The following is a 17658-nucleotide window of genomic DNA, read 5'->3' on the forward strand; positions in this document are numbered from 1 at the left end:
GGGAGTGTAACTATGGAACTTGCAGGCACAAGAATGCAGAGGCGGCCACTGGTTTGGATGCCTTTTTCAGAAAGAGGATGACATAGATTCAAGGGAGAGCAGGACTGCCATAGCGGAGCCTCCATGTTCAGAGGCAGCATACCTTAGCCATGCTCCCTCTTTCCACCAGACCTCCTTTGAACCTTCCATAAGCATTTTTGCCCGCCTGGAATATGTGTTCGAACCCTGGTGGTGCCTCTTGCTTCTCTGCATGGGGGCTGTGCAGAAGAAGCTAACCTACTGCACAAAATATTCTGGGCTGCATCAATAGGAGTATAGCATCTAGATCAAGGGAAGTAATAGTGCCACTGTATTCTGCTCTGGTCAGACCTCACCTGGAGTACTGTGTCCAGTTCTGGGCACCACAGTTCAAGAAGGACACTGACAAACTGGGACGTGTCCAGAGGAGGGCAACCAAAATGGTCAAAGGCCTGGAAACGATGCCTTATGAGGAACGGCTAAGGGAGCTAGGCATGTTTAGCCTGGAGAAGAGGAGGTTAAGGCAGTGGCGTAGCGTGGGTTGTCAGCACCCAGGGCAAGGCAAGTAATTTGCGCCCCCTAACCCATGGATTCCCCTTCATGGATCACTGCCTTGCCGTGGCGAAGGGGCTTGAAGAACTCAGAGAAGCTATGAACTATGCCGAGCAGGGCACCCAAGATGAACAGGTCATAGTGGAGAGTTTTGACCAAACGTGATCCACCTGGAGGAGGAACCGGCAAGCCACTCCAGTATCCCTGCCAAGAAAACTCCATGGACAAAGACAACAGGCATATAAAAGTTATGACGCTGGAAGATGAGCCCCTCAGGTCGGAAGGCGTCCAACATGCTACTGGGGAAGAGCGGAGGGCAAGTACAAGTAGATCCAGAGCTGATGAAGTGGCTGGGCCAAAGCCGAAAGGACGCTCAGTTGCGGATATGCCTGGAAGCGAAAGGAAAGTTCAATGCTGTAAAGAAAAATATTGCATAGGAACCTGGAATGTAAGAACCATGAACATGGGTAAGTTGGAGGTGGTCAAAAATGAGATGGCAAGAATAAATATTGACATCCTGGGCATCAGTGAACTAAAATGGACGGGAATGGGTGAATTCAGTTTGGATGACCATCATATCTACTACTGTGGGCAAGAAACCCGTAAAAGAAATGGAGTGGCCCTCATAGTCAACAAAAGAGTGGCAAAAGCTGTACTGGGATGCAATCTCAAAAATGATAGAATGATCTCGATACGAATCCAAGGCAGACCTTTTAACATCACAGTAATCCAAGTTTATGCACCAACTACTGGTGCTGAAGAAACTGAAATTGACCAATTCTATGAAGACTTACAACACCTTATAGAAGTGACACCAAAGAAGGATGTTCTTCTCATTATAGGGGATTGGAATGCTAAAGTAGGGAGTCAAGAGATAAAAGGAACAACTGGCAAGTTTGGCCTTGGAGATCAAAATGAAGCAGGGCAAAGGCTAATAGAGTTCTGTCAAGAGAACAAGCTGGTCATCACAAACACGCTTTTCCAACAACACAAGAGACGACTCTACACATGGACATCACCAGATGGGCAGCATCGAAATCTGATTATATTCTCTGCAGCCAAAGATGGAGAAGCTCTATACAGTCAGCAAAAACAAGACCTGGAGCTGACTGTGGCTCAGATCATCAGCTTCTTATAGCAAAATTCAAGCTTAAACTGAAGAAAGTAGGAAAAACCACTGGGCCGGTAAGATACAATCTAAGACAAATCCCTTATGAATACACAGTGGAAGTGAGGAACAGGTTTAAGGATTTAGATTTGGTGGACAGAGTGCCTGAAGAACTATGGATGGAGGCTCGTAACATTATACAGGAGGCAGCAACGAAAACCATCCCAATGAAAAGGAAATGCAAGAAAGCAAAGTGGCTGTCCAATGAGGCCTTACAAATAGCGGGGGAGAGAAGGCAAGCAAAATGCAAGGGAGATCGTGAAACATACAGGAAATTGAATGCAGATTTCCAAAGAATAGCAAGGAGAGACAAGAAGACCTTCTTAAACAAGCAATGCAAAGAAATAGAGGAAAGCAATAGAATGGGAAGAACCAGAGATCTGTTCAAGAAAATTGGAGATATGAAAGGAACATTTCGTACAAAGATTTCCATAATAAAGGACAAAAGTGGAAAGGACCTAACAGAAGCAGAAGACATCAAGAAGAGGTGGCAAGAATACACAGAGGAATTATACCAGAAAGAAACGGATGTCTCGTACACCCCAGGTAGTGTGGTTGCTGACCTTGAGCCAGACATCCTGGAGAGTGAAGTCAAATGGGCCTTAGAAAGCACTGCAAATAACAAGGCCAGTGGAAGTGATGGTATTCCAGCTGAACTATTTAAAATTTTAAAAGATGATTCTGTTAAGGTGCTACACTCAATATGCCAGCAAGTTTGGAAAACTCAGCAGTGGCCAGAAGATTGGAGAAGATCAGTCTACATCCCAATCCCAAAGAAGGGCAGTGCCAAAGAATGCTCCAACTATCGCACAATTGCACTAATTTCTCACGCTAGCAAGGTTATGCTTAAAATTCTACAAGGAAGGCTCAAGCAGTATGTGGACCGAGAACTCCCAGAAGTGCAAGCTGGATTTAGAAGAGGCAGAGGAACCAGAGACCAAATTGCAAACATGCGCTGGATTATGGAGAAAGCTAGAGAGTTCCAGAAAGACATTTACTTCTGCTTCATTGACTATGCAAAAGCCTTTGACTGTGTCGACCATGGCAAACTATGGCAAGTTCTTAAAGAAATGGGAGTGCCTGATCACCTCATCTGTCTCCTGAGAAATCTCTATGTGGGACAAGAAGCTACAGTTAGAACTGGATATGGAACAACTGTCTGGTTCAAAATTGGGAAAGGAGTACGACAAGGCTGCATTTTGTCTCCCTGCTTATTTAACTTATATGCAGAATTCATCATGCGAAAGGCTGGGCTGGATGAATCCCTAGCCGGAATTAAGATTGCCGGAAGAAATATCAACAACCTCAGATATGCAGATGACACAACCTTGATGGCAGAAAGTGAGGAGGAATTAAAGAACCTTTTATTGAGGGTGAAAGAGGAGAGTGCAAAATATGGTCTGAAGCTCAACATCAAAAAAACGAAGATCATGGCTACTGGTCCCATCACCTCCTGGCAAATAGAAGGGGAAGAAATGGAGGCAGTGAGAGATTTTACTTTCTTGGGCTCCATGATCACTGCAGATGGTGACAGAAGCCACGAAATTAAAAGACGCCTGCTTCTTGGGAGAAGGGCAATGACAGGCCTAGACAGCATCTTGAGAAGTAGAGACATCACCTTGCCAACAAAGGTCCGTATAGTTAAAGCTATGGTTTTCCCAGTAGTGATGTATGGAAGTGAGAGCTGGACCATAAAGAAGGCTGATCGCCAAAGAATGGATGCTTTTGAATTATGGTGCTGGAGGAGACTCTTGAGAGTCCCATGGACTGCAAGAAGATCAAACCTCTCCATTCTGAAGGAAATCAGCCCTGAGTGCTCACTGGAAGGACAGATTGTGAAGCTGAGGCTCCAGTACTTTGGCCACCTCATGAGAAGAGAAGACTCCCTGGAGAAGACCCTGATGTTGGGAAAGATGGAGGGCACAAGGAGAAGGGGGCGACAGAGGACGAGATGGTTGGATAGTGTTTTCGAGGTTACCAGCATGAGTCTGACCAAGCTGCGGGGGGCAGTGGAGGACAGGAGTGCCTGGCGTTCTCTGGTCCATGGGGTCACGAAGAGTCGGACACAACTAAACGACTAAACAACAACAACAACAACCCGTGGATTTGCGCCCCCTTACCCTAACCCCCAAATGTTGCGCCCGGTGCGGCCGGCCCCCCCTGCACCCCCCACGCTACGCCACTGGGTTAAGGGGTGATATGATAGCCATGTTCAAATATATAAAAGGATGTCACATAGAGGAGGGAGAAAGGTTGTTTTCTGCTGCTCCAGAGAAGCGGACACGGAGCAATGGATCCAAACTACAAGAAAGAAGATTCCACCTAAACATTAGGAAGAACTTCCTGACAGTAAGAGCTGTTCGACAGTGGAATTTGCTGCCAAGGAGTGTGGTGGAGTCTCCTTCTTTGGAGGTCTTTAAGCAGAGGCTTGACAACCATATGTCAGGAGTGCTCTGATGGTGTTTCCTGCTTGGCAGGGGGTTGGACTCGATGGCCCTTGTGGTCTCTTCCAACTCTATGATTCTATGATTCTATGATTGCATGCATTGCTCCGCCCATTTTGGACTCCGGCCCCACCCACCACTCCCATGTGGCCCCCAGAAAATTTTCAAGAAAGGAATGTGCCCATTGCGTCAAACAGGCTTCCCCATCACTGCTTTAGAATCTCACTCAGTGTTGGGGAGAGTTTTTTAATGAGTGGGATACCAGATTGGACTTTTGATCACTTCTCTCCCCAAAACAGGATGGTTCCTAGCAATGGATTGGACACAAATGCCGCCTGCCCTGGTTTTTTCCTCCCCGAGCTGCTTTATTTGGCAGACCTAGCAAAGTGATTCTTATCTTCGCACTCTTGATTTTCTCTCTTGATAGACGAGGGCTGCTGAGGTTCGGTTACACGGATTTGCAGAACATATTGGTAGGCCCTTAATGGTGCGAGCTTGAAAATGCGCGTCATCAAGCGCATCCTTTTCTCAGAAAAGGTATCAAAGGCTAAATAATTTCTCTGCCATGTTGCAAAGGTTTGAATTAAGCTGCTTCTTTTTCAAAAAGGAAAAGAAAAGAAAGGCATACAAATAAGCAAGACAGTTTAATGTATTGACCACAAAGACTGAGTAGTAATGAGATATTTTGAGATGGATAGATACTTCGTTGGTGGTAATGGAGCTATCCTTGCCATGACAAATGACCTCAGGATAAATACCAGCCTGCCAAGTGCCTTCCTTGAGTGGCTCAAATGCTTCTTCGATGGATGCTCCTGGGGCCTTTAATTCCTCCTTGCTAAACGGAGCAACCTTTTGAGATTCAGAAGGCTGTAAACTCTGCAACAACCTTCTGGAAACCTGCCAGTGTTTTTCTGAACCACTTTCCGTCAGTCAGAAGAAGGAGGTTTGCCCTTTTCTGCAGGGTAACAACAAAACGGTACTGAGCAGTTGCTTGTATAACAAATGGCAACCCAAATTGGCTTCCCGTGTCAGTTTTTATCAAGGCCGCTGCTCCCATCAGGAGTCTCCACCATTAATCCTCAACTTACGCATTCTGTATTTCACCACTTCTCTAATGTCCCATTTGGTGCCAAAGGCTGCAAATTGGTGAAACCTCTCCAGACCATTTGAACAAATGGCCATCCCTCTTGGATGCTTTAGTTGAGATTCCTGCATTGCAGCAAATCTCAGCTATGGCCATGACCACAAGCATATATCTAGGACTGAGGGCAGTACTTTTGAATCTAAGCTTGTGACTTCCCGGACCCTGGAGGAAGGATCCCACCACTTTTTAGAAATGATCACCAACTATGTCCCATAATTAATAACAGGTAGGTAGCCGTGTTGGTCTGCCGTAGATGAAACAAAATAAAAAAAATCCTTCCACTAGCACCTTAGAGACCAGCTAAGTTTGTTATTGGTTTGAGCTTTTGTGTGCATGCACAAACTTAGCTGGTCTCTAAGGTGCTATTGGAAGGAATTTCCATAATTAATAAAAGTGACTTTGCAACCCTGGCGCAAGAGGTGCCTCAGTCATACTTGAAGTGTTCCTTGTGCAAGGCCACAAGGACACCATCGCAAGGCAGAGTATCGACAACTTTTGTGCTGTAGGGTTATGTGAACACACACCACAAATGCCTCATTACGTAAATCATGTTCAGATTCCACAACACAGACGTAACTGCTTTATTGTTACTAAGTAGTTCTGTTTGTTACACTCTCAAGACATAGGACTATGCAGAAGGAAGATATCAGTATGAAATGGCATCGCCAACAGGAACTGTAATCGTTGGACTTGACAAGCTTTGGACTTGACTATCCTTGGACTTTATGACAATAAAAACATACAGAAGGTTAATAGTAATATGATATACTATTGCCATCAGGAACTGTGCTTTGCAATTTTTTGATATGACGATTACAGTTTTATTGTATACAGTGGTACCTCTGGATACGAATGAGATCCATTCTGGAGCCCTGTTCACATCCTGAAGTAAACGCAACCTACGTCTGCGCGTGCGTGGGTCGCAATTCGCCGCTTCTGCGCATGCGCGTGACGTCATTTTGACGTCATTTGTGCATGCGCGAGTGGCAAAACCCGGAAGTAACGTGTTCCATTATTTCCGGGTCGCTGCGGAGAGCAACCCGAAAGTGCTCAACCTGAAGCAACTTCAACCCGAGGTATGACTGTACAATGTTACGTTACTTTATAGCCAGTTACGTGTGTGTAGGGTTCTGTGAGTCAGGAGACTCCAATTCACATTTCACCCCACCTGCAAACTCCCTTAAGCAAGCCTCCGTCTCCAATAATATGCATTTGGGCTACCTTGCTTGGCTGCTTATACGAATCGTTGCGGTAATGAAGAAGAAACGCTCAAAAATCAGTGTGCCACGCAGCTTTCTCATTTCATTTCATTCCACGATCCAAAGAGCCTCCGTGGGGAAGGAAGGAAGGGTTGGGTGGTTCTTGATATGCAGCAAGGAAATGTCATCTCTTTTCTGACTGCTTTGCTCTTTCCAATATTTCTTTCCTCTCCTCTTGTTCGCTTGACAGCGCTGCGCAAAGGAAGAGGACTTTTTCGGTTTTAATTTGGGCATATGTATATATAAATAAAACAGATAAATCTTATATGCCACCCAGTCTGGATAGAGAGCACAGGTTAAAAATCTAACCAGAGATTTCAGAGTCTTTTGCAAAGATGGTTGACTTCACAGGATGCAGCTTCTATATTTAGGATATTGTTTTCTGTACTCCGCAGTGTTGATGGTTGTCTTCCATCATCTGCAACATAAAGAACCCTCAGGCTCTTTCATCACCCCTGTTGGCAAATGATGTGTGTCTAGCCAGGGAGCATTTTGAATAAACGTGGCACTCATCCTGTCTTCCCAGGCATACAAAATTAGAAGATGGCATCCTGTTTGCATTGTACAGTGGTACCTCGCAAGTCGAAATTAATTCGTTCTGCGAGTTTTTTTGTCTTGCGATTTTTTTATCTTGCGAAGCTTCAAAAATCACCAAAGTCTTCAAAAACCTCAAAAAAGGCTACCACACCGCGTGCTATGAGTTGCTCCTCGAAGTGAATGCACGGTTTCAAGAAAAAGGAAACAAACTTGCAAGACAAAGGAAACAAACTTGCAAGACGTTTCCGTCTTGCGAAGCAAGCCCATAGGGAAATCCGTCTTGCGAAGCAACTCAAAAAACGAAAAACTCTTTCGTCTTGCGAGTTTTTCATCTTACGAGGTACCACTTTATGTGTGAAACTGGCCTTCTACTAAGAGCTTGTTCACTTTCTCACTTTCCCCAATGCTTTCCCCTGGGAAAACCTGATCTTTGCCGCTGAATCAGAGCAAATGTCAATTGGGTTTTCTCTAGATTGATGTTTGCTCCAATTTAGCACTAAAGAGTGGGTTTTCTGGGAGAAAGCAGTGGGGCAGAGGCAAAACTACTGCTTTCTAGGCACAAGCCAAGCGGAAGTGTGGACAAGCCTTAAGTTAGACCAGCTAGTTCAGTACTGGCTACCAGCTGCAAGATCACAAGTAAAGAAAGCTCTTTTCCTGCAGATTGGCTGAGTGCTATTTCAACACCTCCTTAATGGAAAAGCGAGTGTGGGCACAGCCTCTCCACCTATTAATCAGTTGCCTGGCACAGGTCGCTAATGAAGTAGCTATGTGACAAACTTCTTGTTATGAACTTAGCCTCTTTCCTGTTCCTCTTTAGGCTCTGCAGATTTCCTAACCACCTTTTTACTTTGTGCATCTAGCACAGGGATTGCTCTGTGCGGGGCTTTATTTGTGCTTGATCCAGAAGAACATGGTGTGGGGGATTTTGGAGAGAAGAATCTTAATACAGTGGTACCTCTGGATGCGAACGGGATCCGGTCCAGAGCCCCATTCGCATTCTGAAGTGAAACTGTGCATCTGCACATACGTGGGTCATGTTTAGCCACTTCCGCACATGCACATGACATCGTTTTGAGCGTCTGCGCATGTGTGAGCGGCGAAACTCGGAAGTAATGCGAAGTAAGTACTGTAATCACCAGTCCTGAAAGACCTACAATGGCTCCCGGTATGTTTCCAAGCACAATTCAAAGTGATGGTTCTGACCCTTAAAGTCCTAAACGGCCTTGGTCCAGTATACCTGAAGGAGCGTCTCCACCCCCATCCTTCAGCCCAGACACTGAGGTCCAGTGCCAAGGGCCTTCTGGCAGTTCCCTCGCTGCGAGAAGCAAAGCTAGAGGGAACCAGGCAGAGGGCCTTCTCGGTAGTGGCACCCACCCTGTGGAACGTCCTCCCACCAGAGAACAACAACTACCAGACTTTTAGAAAACATCTGAAGGCAGCCCTGTTTAGGGAAGCTTTTAATGTTTGCTTTTTATTCTGTTTTTAGTGTTCTGTTGGTAGCCGCCTAGAGTGGCTGAGGAAACCTAGCCAGATGGGTGGGGTATTATTATTAATAATAATAATAATAATAATAATAAATAATGGCATGTTGCTGGGAATGTGGTCTCTGGAGTGGGACAGGAGCATCCTTTGCTGGTTCTGTCCTCCTTACAGCCACAGATGCTCTTGCACGCCCGAGAGCGACACCCCAAGCCTGTTGCTAAATTTATCGCCCCCTCTCCCCAAAGGACCTGCCAGCTTAAAACCCTGGCATGTTTGTGTCAGGGCACGCTGAGCTCTGCCTCAGCAGAGGGAGGCGAAAGGATCCGCCACGAGGCCAGCGGAAGCTGCATGTCAGGAAGATGCACGTCAGGACATAAAGGCCATGTTGGTATTTAATCATCCCTCACCTTTCTTTGCCGTATTGATTCCATCTGATGTTGCCAGGTTACCGGATCTTTTGCTTTGTAGCTACTGCCTTTATTTCTGACTCATCCTGGATTCTTGCACTGATTAGAGGAGATCTGGTGACACAGACTGGCCTTTCATTCGCTCGCCGATAAGACGTCCAGGCCAGCTTCATGCCATATCAAGGCTGAGGTGGTTTAAGACCGATTAATTGGAAGCACATGCACAACATAATTAAACACCTCAGATTGTTGAAATAAAAACCTCATTCTTGACTAACTTGAGAAAAACACTGCAAAATCATGATAAGGTGGCACGTGAACTATAAAAATCTATTAAACCCCATAAATTTTAAAATTACAGGAACTTATTATCCAACATAAAGGAAGGTACAACTTTTTAATCACTTAATGGTGGACTTTTCTGGTGGCGCAGAAATGTGTTTATAATTATCTTAATACCACCGAGTGGAATGAAATCTCTGAGCTGTTTACATGTTGTCGTTTAGTCGTGTCCACCTCTTTGTGACCCCCTGGACCAGAGCACGCCAGGCACTCCTGTCTTCCACTGCCTCCCGCAGTTTGGTCAGACTCATGTTTGTAGCTTCGAGAACACTGTCCAACCATCTTGTCCTCTGTCGTCCCCTTCTCCTTGTGCCCTCCATCTTTCCCAACATCAGGGTCTTTTCCAGGGAGTCTTCTCTTCTCATGAGGTGGCCAAAGTATTGGAGCCTCAGCTTCAGGATCTGTCCTTCCAGTGAGCACTCAGGGCTGATTTCCTTCAGAATGGAGAGGTTTGATCTTCTTGCAGTCCATGGGACTCTCAAGAGTCTCCTCCAGCAACATAATTCAAAAGCATCCATTCTTTGGTGATCAGCCTTCTTTATGGTCCAGCTCTCACTTCCATACATCACTACTGGGAAAACCAGAGCTTTAACTATACGGACCTTTGTCGGCAAGGTGATGTCTCTGCTTTTTAAGATGCTGTCTAGGTTTGTCATTGCTTTTCTCCCAAGAAGCAGCCGTCTTTTGATTTCGTGGCTGCTGTCACCATCTGCAGTGATCATGGAGCCCAAGAAAGTCTGGAGAAAGCTGTTTCCATATAAACAGAATAAAAACATGAACAATAACCTTCAGTAACATTTCTTGGAAACCAGATGAAAACAGAACAAATCTCTCTCCCCGCCCACAAAACAGAGAATTAAGAGGAATCAGAGAATTGTTGAATTGAAATGGCTCCCAGGGGTCATCTAGTCCAACCCATGCAATGCAGAAATCACAGCTAAGTTTTAAAGCCATTGCTGTCTCCACTTCTCAAATTATCCAAGGAAAGATTTGCTCACTAGGCCTGAGCAGTTTTCGTTTCTTTGAATAAAGAGTTAATTTCACTGACGCCCATAGCTGTCACCTTTTCCATTTTTTAAGGGAAATTCCCATATTCCTCGCAAGAAAAGGGAAAAGTTGACAGCTATGCTGACACCTTGTGAGTTATGCCAACCTGCTCCTGACTCCTGCTTCGACACTTAGGCCAATCACACAGGTTTATTTCAGGAGCGCCAATAAGTGCATTTCCGAACTCTCTTTCAGTGTTTTCTCTGCCTTCTGCCAGGAAAAAAAGAATAGAGAAATGTAATTCTTTTCTGTAGCCGAGTCAATAAACAAATAATAAGCTTTTGTCTTTGGGAGTTCACGGAACCCAGAGTTTGTGGCTGGAAAGTTCAGGGACTTGATTATCTCTGACCTTCTGCTCGCTTGCGAGCTTCTCAGCCTCCGTCCCTGGTGCCTCCTGCCTGCGTGTGGCTGTCGTGTTTTGGAAAGCCTGGAGCCAGCATCCAAAGCAATTTGCATTTGTCAGCGCCTGCCTGTGCACTTCAAAACAACATCCTACAGATGGCTCTTTCTTCATAACAGCGACCGGGGACCTCCCTGGACTGCTGCAGAAATGTGCCAAGTGGAGCCAGAATAGAGAAGGTCAGAACAAGACAGAAATGCTGCCGGGGAAGAAGGAGGCAAATGCCCTCCCTCCTAGTTTCTTCCCCAGGACCCAGTCAGACAGAGGTAGTCTGCTCCTGCACGTGGAGGATCCATGCCACTCCAATGTCTAAGAACCCTGGAAAGACCTTTCCCATTAATAATAATAATAATAATAATAAATTTTATTTATACCCTGCCCTCCCCGGCCAGAGCCGGACTTAGGGCAGCTAACACCAATAAAATCACAGTAAAAACATAATAGGGGGGAAAGAGAGAGGAAAAACAGCAACCCCAATTTAAAATACAGGTTAAAATGCAATTTAAAATTCAGCCTCATTTTAAAGTAGCTGATAAATCAAGGCCATAAGGGGAGGGAAACATAAGGGTCAGACTGACTCCAAACCAAAGGCCAAGCAGAACAGCTCTGTCTTGCAGGCCCTGCGGAAAGATGTCAAGTCCCGCAGGGCCCTGGTCTCTTGTGACAGAGTGTTCTACCACGTCGGGGCCAATGCTGAAAAGGCCCTGGCCCTAGTTGAGACCAATCAAACCACCTTGAGGCTCGGGACCACCAGAGTGTTGTTATTTGTAGACCTTAAGGTCCTCCGCGGGGCATACCAGGAGAGGCGGTCTCATAGGTACGTGGGTCCTAGGCCGCACCCATGCATTTGTGAATTATTATTATTATTATTATTATTATTATTATCCTTATTCTATCTTAGCAAGCAGACATCACACCTCCTGGGATAGAGGAAAAGCAAGACTATGGCTTCAGTCCTCCCCCACATTGATAGTTATGGCTGGGGCATGTGTTGGCATCTGTCTGCCTCGAGGGATAATGGGGTGACCTTCGGTCCAACCTCTGCACGAGCAGCACTGAACTGACTTCCCTGGGACACAAACCTGGGCAGTGTGCATGAAGGTCCTGGGCAGCCCAGATGACAAGACTCCCTCCCAGTGGCGTAGCGTGGGTTGTCAGTACCCGGGGCAAGGCAAGTAATTTGCGCCCCCTAACCCGTGGATTTGCGCCCCTAACCCTAACCCCCAGATGTTGCGCCCGGTGTGCCCGGCCCCCCCTGCACCCCCCACGCTACGCCACTGCTCCCTCCCTTTCAGCCTTTCTGCTGTGGTCCCAAGGAAAGCAGAGCAAGACGTTTGGCACCAGCTTGGCTGCAGGAGAAGGCATACAAGGCACCATCCAACCACCTTAAGCAACTCACTCCAGATTTGTGTAGGGTTTTCTCCCTAGCCTTTTCGTCTCCCGAAGATGTCTCATAAGGCAGCGGAGCTTGAGGATCAGGGTTTCCTTCTCCCAGATGGGCTGCCCTTCCCAGGCTGAAGAGCCCCATCTGCCCCTCACTGCTGATTTCTTTTTCTATCTTTTTTGGAATATTTTTTATTAGGAATTTCAACATAACAATTCATCAAAAACACATCATCCTCATTCTTTCTCCCCATTTTCCTCTCCCCTCCCCAAGAAAGAACCCCGCCCCCCGGACTTCACTCATTTCTCTGGTTTTTCCACACATGTTATTCTCTGCATATTATAAAATTGTAAAGATCCTTAATTTATCTATCAATAAAAAGTTTGTGAGTGTTAATTCAAAACCTGCCAAGGAGTCCAATTCATTTTGTAGTTTCTTTAAGTACTTTGCGAAAGGTTCCCATTCTTCTTTAAAGTCGCAGTTGTCCATATCGCATAGTTTTATGTGTCAACTTCGCCAATTCCGCATAGCCCATCAGTTTCTCTTGCCATAGTTCTTTGGTCAGGATATCTTCGTTCTTCCATCCTTGTGCTATTAAGACTCTTCCCGCCATTGTTACGTACATAAAGATGTTCTTGAATTTCCTTGGCACGTCTGCTCACTGCTGATTTCAAGACACACACTGAAATATACTCGGAGTAGAGAGTGGATTTCATGCTCTTTCTTCAGCTCACAGTGGTGAGGAGGAATGGAAGTTCCCCCAGAATGTCTGCTTTATATGCATTATTTACACAATGGGCCCCACGTGATTGGCTAATTCCGGGATTCTCCTGTAGGCCAATTAGGTTGCGGATTCCCTTCCACCTGGAGCTGGATAGGGTGGTTCCTGTGGGCCAATCAGACTGCTGCATTCTGGATCCTATTGTTCTAGGACCAATCAGACTGCTGCATTCTGGATCCTATTGTTCTAGGGCCAATCAGACTGCTCCATTCTGGATCCTATTGTTCTAGGGCCAATCAGACTGCTGCATTCTGAATCCTATTCAACCCAGTACATAACCGATAGCCATCAATTGCATGACTGGCTAGAATGAACCATGACTTCTTGACACACACACACCCCACACACCCCGCTGCCCCAAGGGATCCCTCTGAATAGGACCCAAATCAGGGAAACTTCCTAGGACCTGAATTGGACCAAAAGTGTTGTGCCCTTGGAATGATTTTGCAACATGCAGAAATATCTCTTGGGAATGGTACCTTTCAGTACTTCCATACTTCGGGGGGCATTTTACAAGCCCCTTAATATAGGCCAATCAGGTTGCGGATTCCCTTCCACTTGGGTGGCTCCTGTGGACCAACCAGACTGCTGCATTCTGAATCCTATTCAATTCAGTGCATAACACACACAAAGTGCCCACATTCTGGCTCTGAAGCTGAGGGAGGCAGGTTCCATCATGTTCAGTGTCCCCCCCCCTCCGCGTCCCGTCCCCCCCTGTTTAAATCCATTAGCTCAGCTTGCTTCTCTTTTTTTTTTTTATAAATATTTATTAAGATTTTTTTAGAATACAAAATGCAAAAATAATAAACAATGTAACATGAATCATAACACATTTTTCAGAACTTCTTTGGACTCCCTCGCATCTCCCACTCCCACTTACATCGTTATAAATTTTTTCCAGCAATTTATCATCTTGTTTATATTCTTAAATTTTGTTCAGTTAGTTTAATCTATTCTCCACAAATTTTATGTTTCCCTCAATCTCGCTTATCGTCAAATTCAATCTAATTCAGTGGTAGGCGATTATTTATGATCTAGCATCCTTCTTAGCATTCAACCAAATTACAATACTTTTGTAGATAAATCTTGAATTTCTTCCAGTCTTCTTCAACCCTCTCTTCTCCCAGGTCTCGGATTCTGCCAGTCATCTCGGCCAGTTGCATATAGTCCATCAGCTGCATCTGCCATTCTTCCAGTGTGGGTAGATCTTGAGTTTTCCAGCTCTTGGCAATGAGTATCCTTGCTGCTGTTGTTGCATACATAAAAAATGTTCGGTCCTTCTTTAACACCTTCTGGCCGACAATGCCCAGAAGGAAGGCCTCTGGTTTCTTAGTAAAGGTATACTTAAATACCTTTTTCAACTCATTATAAATCATTTCCCAGAAGGCCTTCACTCTAGGGCAAGTCCACCAGAGGTGAAAGAATGTTCCTTCATGTTCTTTACATTTCCAACATTTATTATCAGACAAATGGTATATTTTGGCAAGTTTAACTGGGGTCATGTACCATCTATATATCATTTTCATTACATTTTCCTTCAAAGCATTACATGCAGTGAAGTTCAGCCCAGTGGTCCACAACCTTTCCCAGTCCTCAAACATAATATTATGCCCAATATCCTGAGCCCACTTTATCATAACCGATTTAACCATTTCGTCTTGTGTATTCCATTTCAGCAGCAAGTTATACATTCTTGATAAAACCTTAGTTTTTGGCTCTAACAATTCTGTTTCCAACTTCGATTTCTCCACCTGGAACCCTAGCTTTTTGTCATTTTTAAAAACTTCTTTAATCTGAGCGTAATGTAACCAGTCTCGCACTTTATCCTTCATTTTCTCCAAACTCTGCAATTTCCAATTGTCTCCATCTTTTTCTAATATTTCCCAATATTTTGGCCAGTTGGCCTCCATATTGAGTCTTTTTCGGGCCTTAGCTTCCAGAGGTGAAAGCCACCTCGGAGTTTTATTTTCCAATAAGTCTTTGTATTTTGTCCAGACTTTAAAAACTGCTTTCCTGACAATATGGTTCTTAAAGACCTTATTAATCTTAACCTTATCGTACCATCCCTTATCTCCCACCCCTTGACTTCGTTCTCCATTAATTTCCTCCCTGGCCCTCTTGATTGTATCATCAAGGCCCTGAAAAGCAGAGCGCTGTGGAGGCAGCAAGTCTGTGTGTGTGTCTCTGTGTGTGTGCTTTCTGCATTTCTCAGCCAGCGCAGGAATCCCTCCACTTAAGAGCTGATTGCCTGATTATTTTAGACATTAGCTTGGGCAGTTAAGAGTTGGTGATGCTAATGGTGCTTCTGAATGATGTGCTTCCACCCGCCTTGGAACTGTATTGGTGCCAGCCTCAGGGTCCTTGTTCCCGTGCAAATGCGGCAGCTGCCAGCAGGAGGAGGAGCGCAGAACTGCAGAGTTGGAAGAGACCCTGAAGGTCATCTATTCCAACCCCCTGCGACGCAACACAGGCGTCTCAGCTAAAGTGGTCGTGACAGATTGGTCCTGTTCGCTCCCCTTTATTTATTTATTTATTTATTTATTAGAATTTATTTTCTGACGGGCTGCGTTGCTTCTTTCTGTCTGGGAAAGCTGACAAACATTTTGCTGCCCTGGGCTAATTTCCTTTTGTGAGGGTTTCCTTTCTTTTTAAATATATCTTTATTAATTTAAAATAAATACATTTATGAGAAAACAGACGTACAAACAAACAAACAAACAAACAAATAACAGAAAATCAAACAAACCACCACACTATAAGATACAAGAAGATTATTATAATATCATCATATATACTCCTGATACGGAACACAATTATAAAACTTACAGAGACGATATTTAAAACTGACTTCCAATTAATCTCACTGTACTTTATCTATCCATTACTTTGTACCGCACAGCTACATATTTCTTATATAATTTCTTTTTACTTCCCTACGAACTTATATTTATGCAATACAGGAATCAGTCTAATTCTGCCAAGATGTTTCCTTTTATTCCATAGTTTTCTAAAGATTCTTTAAAGATTCCCCAATCCTTGTAGACTTTTTGTTTTGGTTGGCCTCTTACTCTTCCTGTTGCTTTCGCTAGCGGCAGATATTCTACCATTAGGATTTGCCATTCTTCCATGTTGGGTATTGTTGTTCGCTCCTCTTTAATGCACTTCCTGTTTCAAAGGATAAATGCACACTGGAAAGAGAACATCCTTGGCCTTTGAAGAGATATGAAATATTGGGGGGGGGGGGAGAGTGGCCGGGTTCAAGGTGTTACAATTAGTATATCTATTAGTATATAAGGCCCTTAACGACTTGGGACCAGTTTAACTACGAGCATAGCTGTCAACCGTCCCTTATTTGGCGGGAAAGTCCCTTATCCCAGCGCCATGTCCCACTGCTGTCCTGGATTGATGATGTCCCTTAAATTTCCCAGGTTTCATGCTCGCCCGGCTCGGGAGGGAAGCAGTGGCTTGGCGTCTTCTGCCTTCTTTTTTTTCCTTTTAGTATTGTAATGTTCTTTCTTTTGTATGTTTTATATGTTAAAATCAATTTTTAAAAATTGGGGGGAAAACACATTGGCAGGATTGTTGTAATAACCTGCAGTTTCATAAGAGTATATATTTAAAGAAGATGAATAAATTAGCAAATTAAGTTAATTTGGATATGCAGAAGATATGAAAAATAAATTTAAGGAACCGCCGAAAGAGGGGGAAGGAAGTCAAGTTCTGAAATGTCAAAATGATTGTAAAAATTAGTGAATTGTATAAACTTGAAAAGTATAAATAAAAAATACAAATAGAAAAGGAACGTTGTTCAGCCGTCGCCTATGTCTCCCGCCAGGCCCACGTCTTTGACCTGAGTGTAAACAAATATGAGCCCATCTGCAACCAGCCGGTGGTGGCCAAGAAGAGAAACAAGATCACTCATGTTCAGTTCAACGCCATCTACCCCATCATCATCATCGGGGATGACCGTGGCCATGTCACCTGCCTGAAGCTGTCGCCAAACCTCCGCAAAATGCCAAAGGTAAGGCAGTTTAAGGCTGGACCAGAGAGGGAGCATCTGCAGGCTGAAGCAGGTGATCTGCTCCACAGGATGTGGTTTAAAATACCTCCTCCCCCCCCCCGTAGGTTTTCACATTGGCATGTTGTAGCTGCTAGTATGGAACCCAAGAGCCAAACTAGCCACGGTAATAAATGAAAATCTGTCCTTATTCCCTTATGGAGGACACAAGAGCCCTTCTAGAGTCCTTTGCAGATTCTCCATTGCTAGGAGAACATTGAGAAGCAAAGCAGCTCATAAGCCTGATCTTTATTGAACTGTTGCAACAGGGTGCTCCCCTCACACGCAGGAAAGGAGGAGGACCCAGAACCCAGGTGTGCCCGCCCTTATATAGATATTTTAAGTTGCCCGCCCTGGAGTCCAAGACCACCCCCAGAAACATCATACCTACATCACAGAAGGGGGTGGTCTACAGCAGAAATCTGAGTGGGTTGTTTGCCAGCAATCTGAGTGCCTTGTTTACCCCCTGTCTGGCAGGTTACCTGTTAATGCTTACTTGACTGGATCCCTGGGGAGCCTGGCCAGTCTTTTGTAATGATAAATACTTAGTTCCTGAGCCAGGTCACAGGCTCACCCTATCCATACACAGACATATCCTTAAGACAGGAATTGTGAAGGAAAAGACAATGGGGAGGA

The 17658-nt window shown here is 44.8% G+C and overlaps 1 protein-coding gene across 1 annotated transcript in view; it reads left to right on the plus strand.

Moving 5' to 3' along the window:
• Positions 1-17658, plus strand: part of DNAI1 (dynein axonemal intermediate chain 1) — a 169637-nt gene that overhangs the window by 108432 nt on the left and 43547 nt on the right. The window contains exon 19 of the mRNA XM_079994837.1: positions 16801-16986. Within this exon, the coding sequence (XP_079850963.1) occupies positions 16801-16986 (186 nt within the window). The remainder of the gene's footprint in view (positions 1-16800; positions 16987-17658) is intronic.

The sequence above is a fragment of the Podarcis cretensis genome, assembly GCF_951804945.1.
Source record: "Podarcis cretensis genome assembly, chromosome: 11".
Classification (NCBI taxonomy): Eukaryota; Metazoa; Chordata; class Lepidosauria; order Squamata; family Lacertidae; genus Podarcis; species Podarcis cretensis.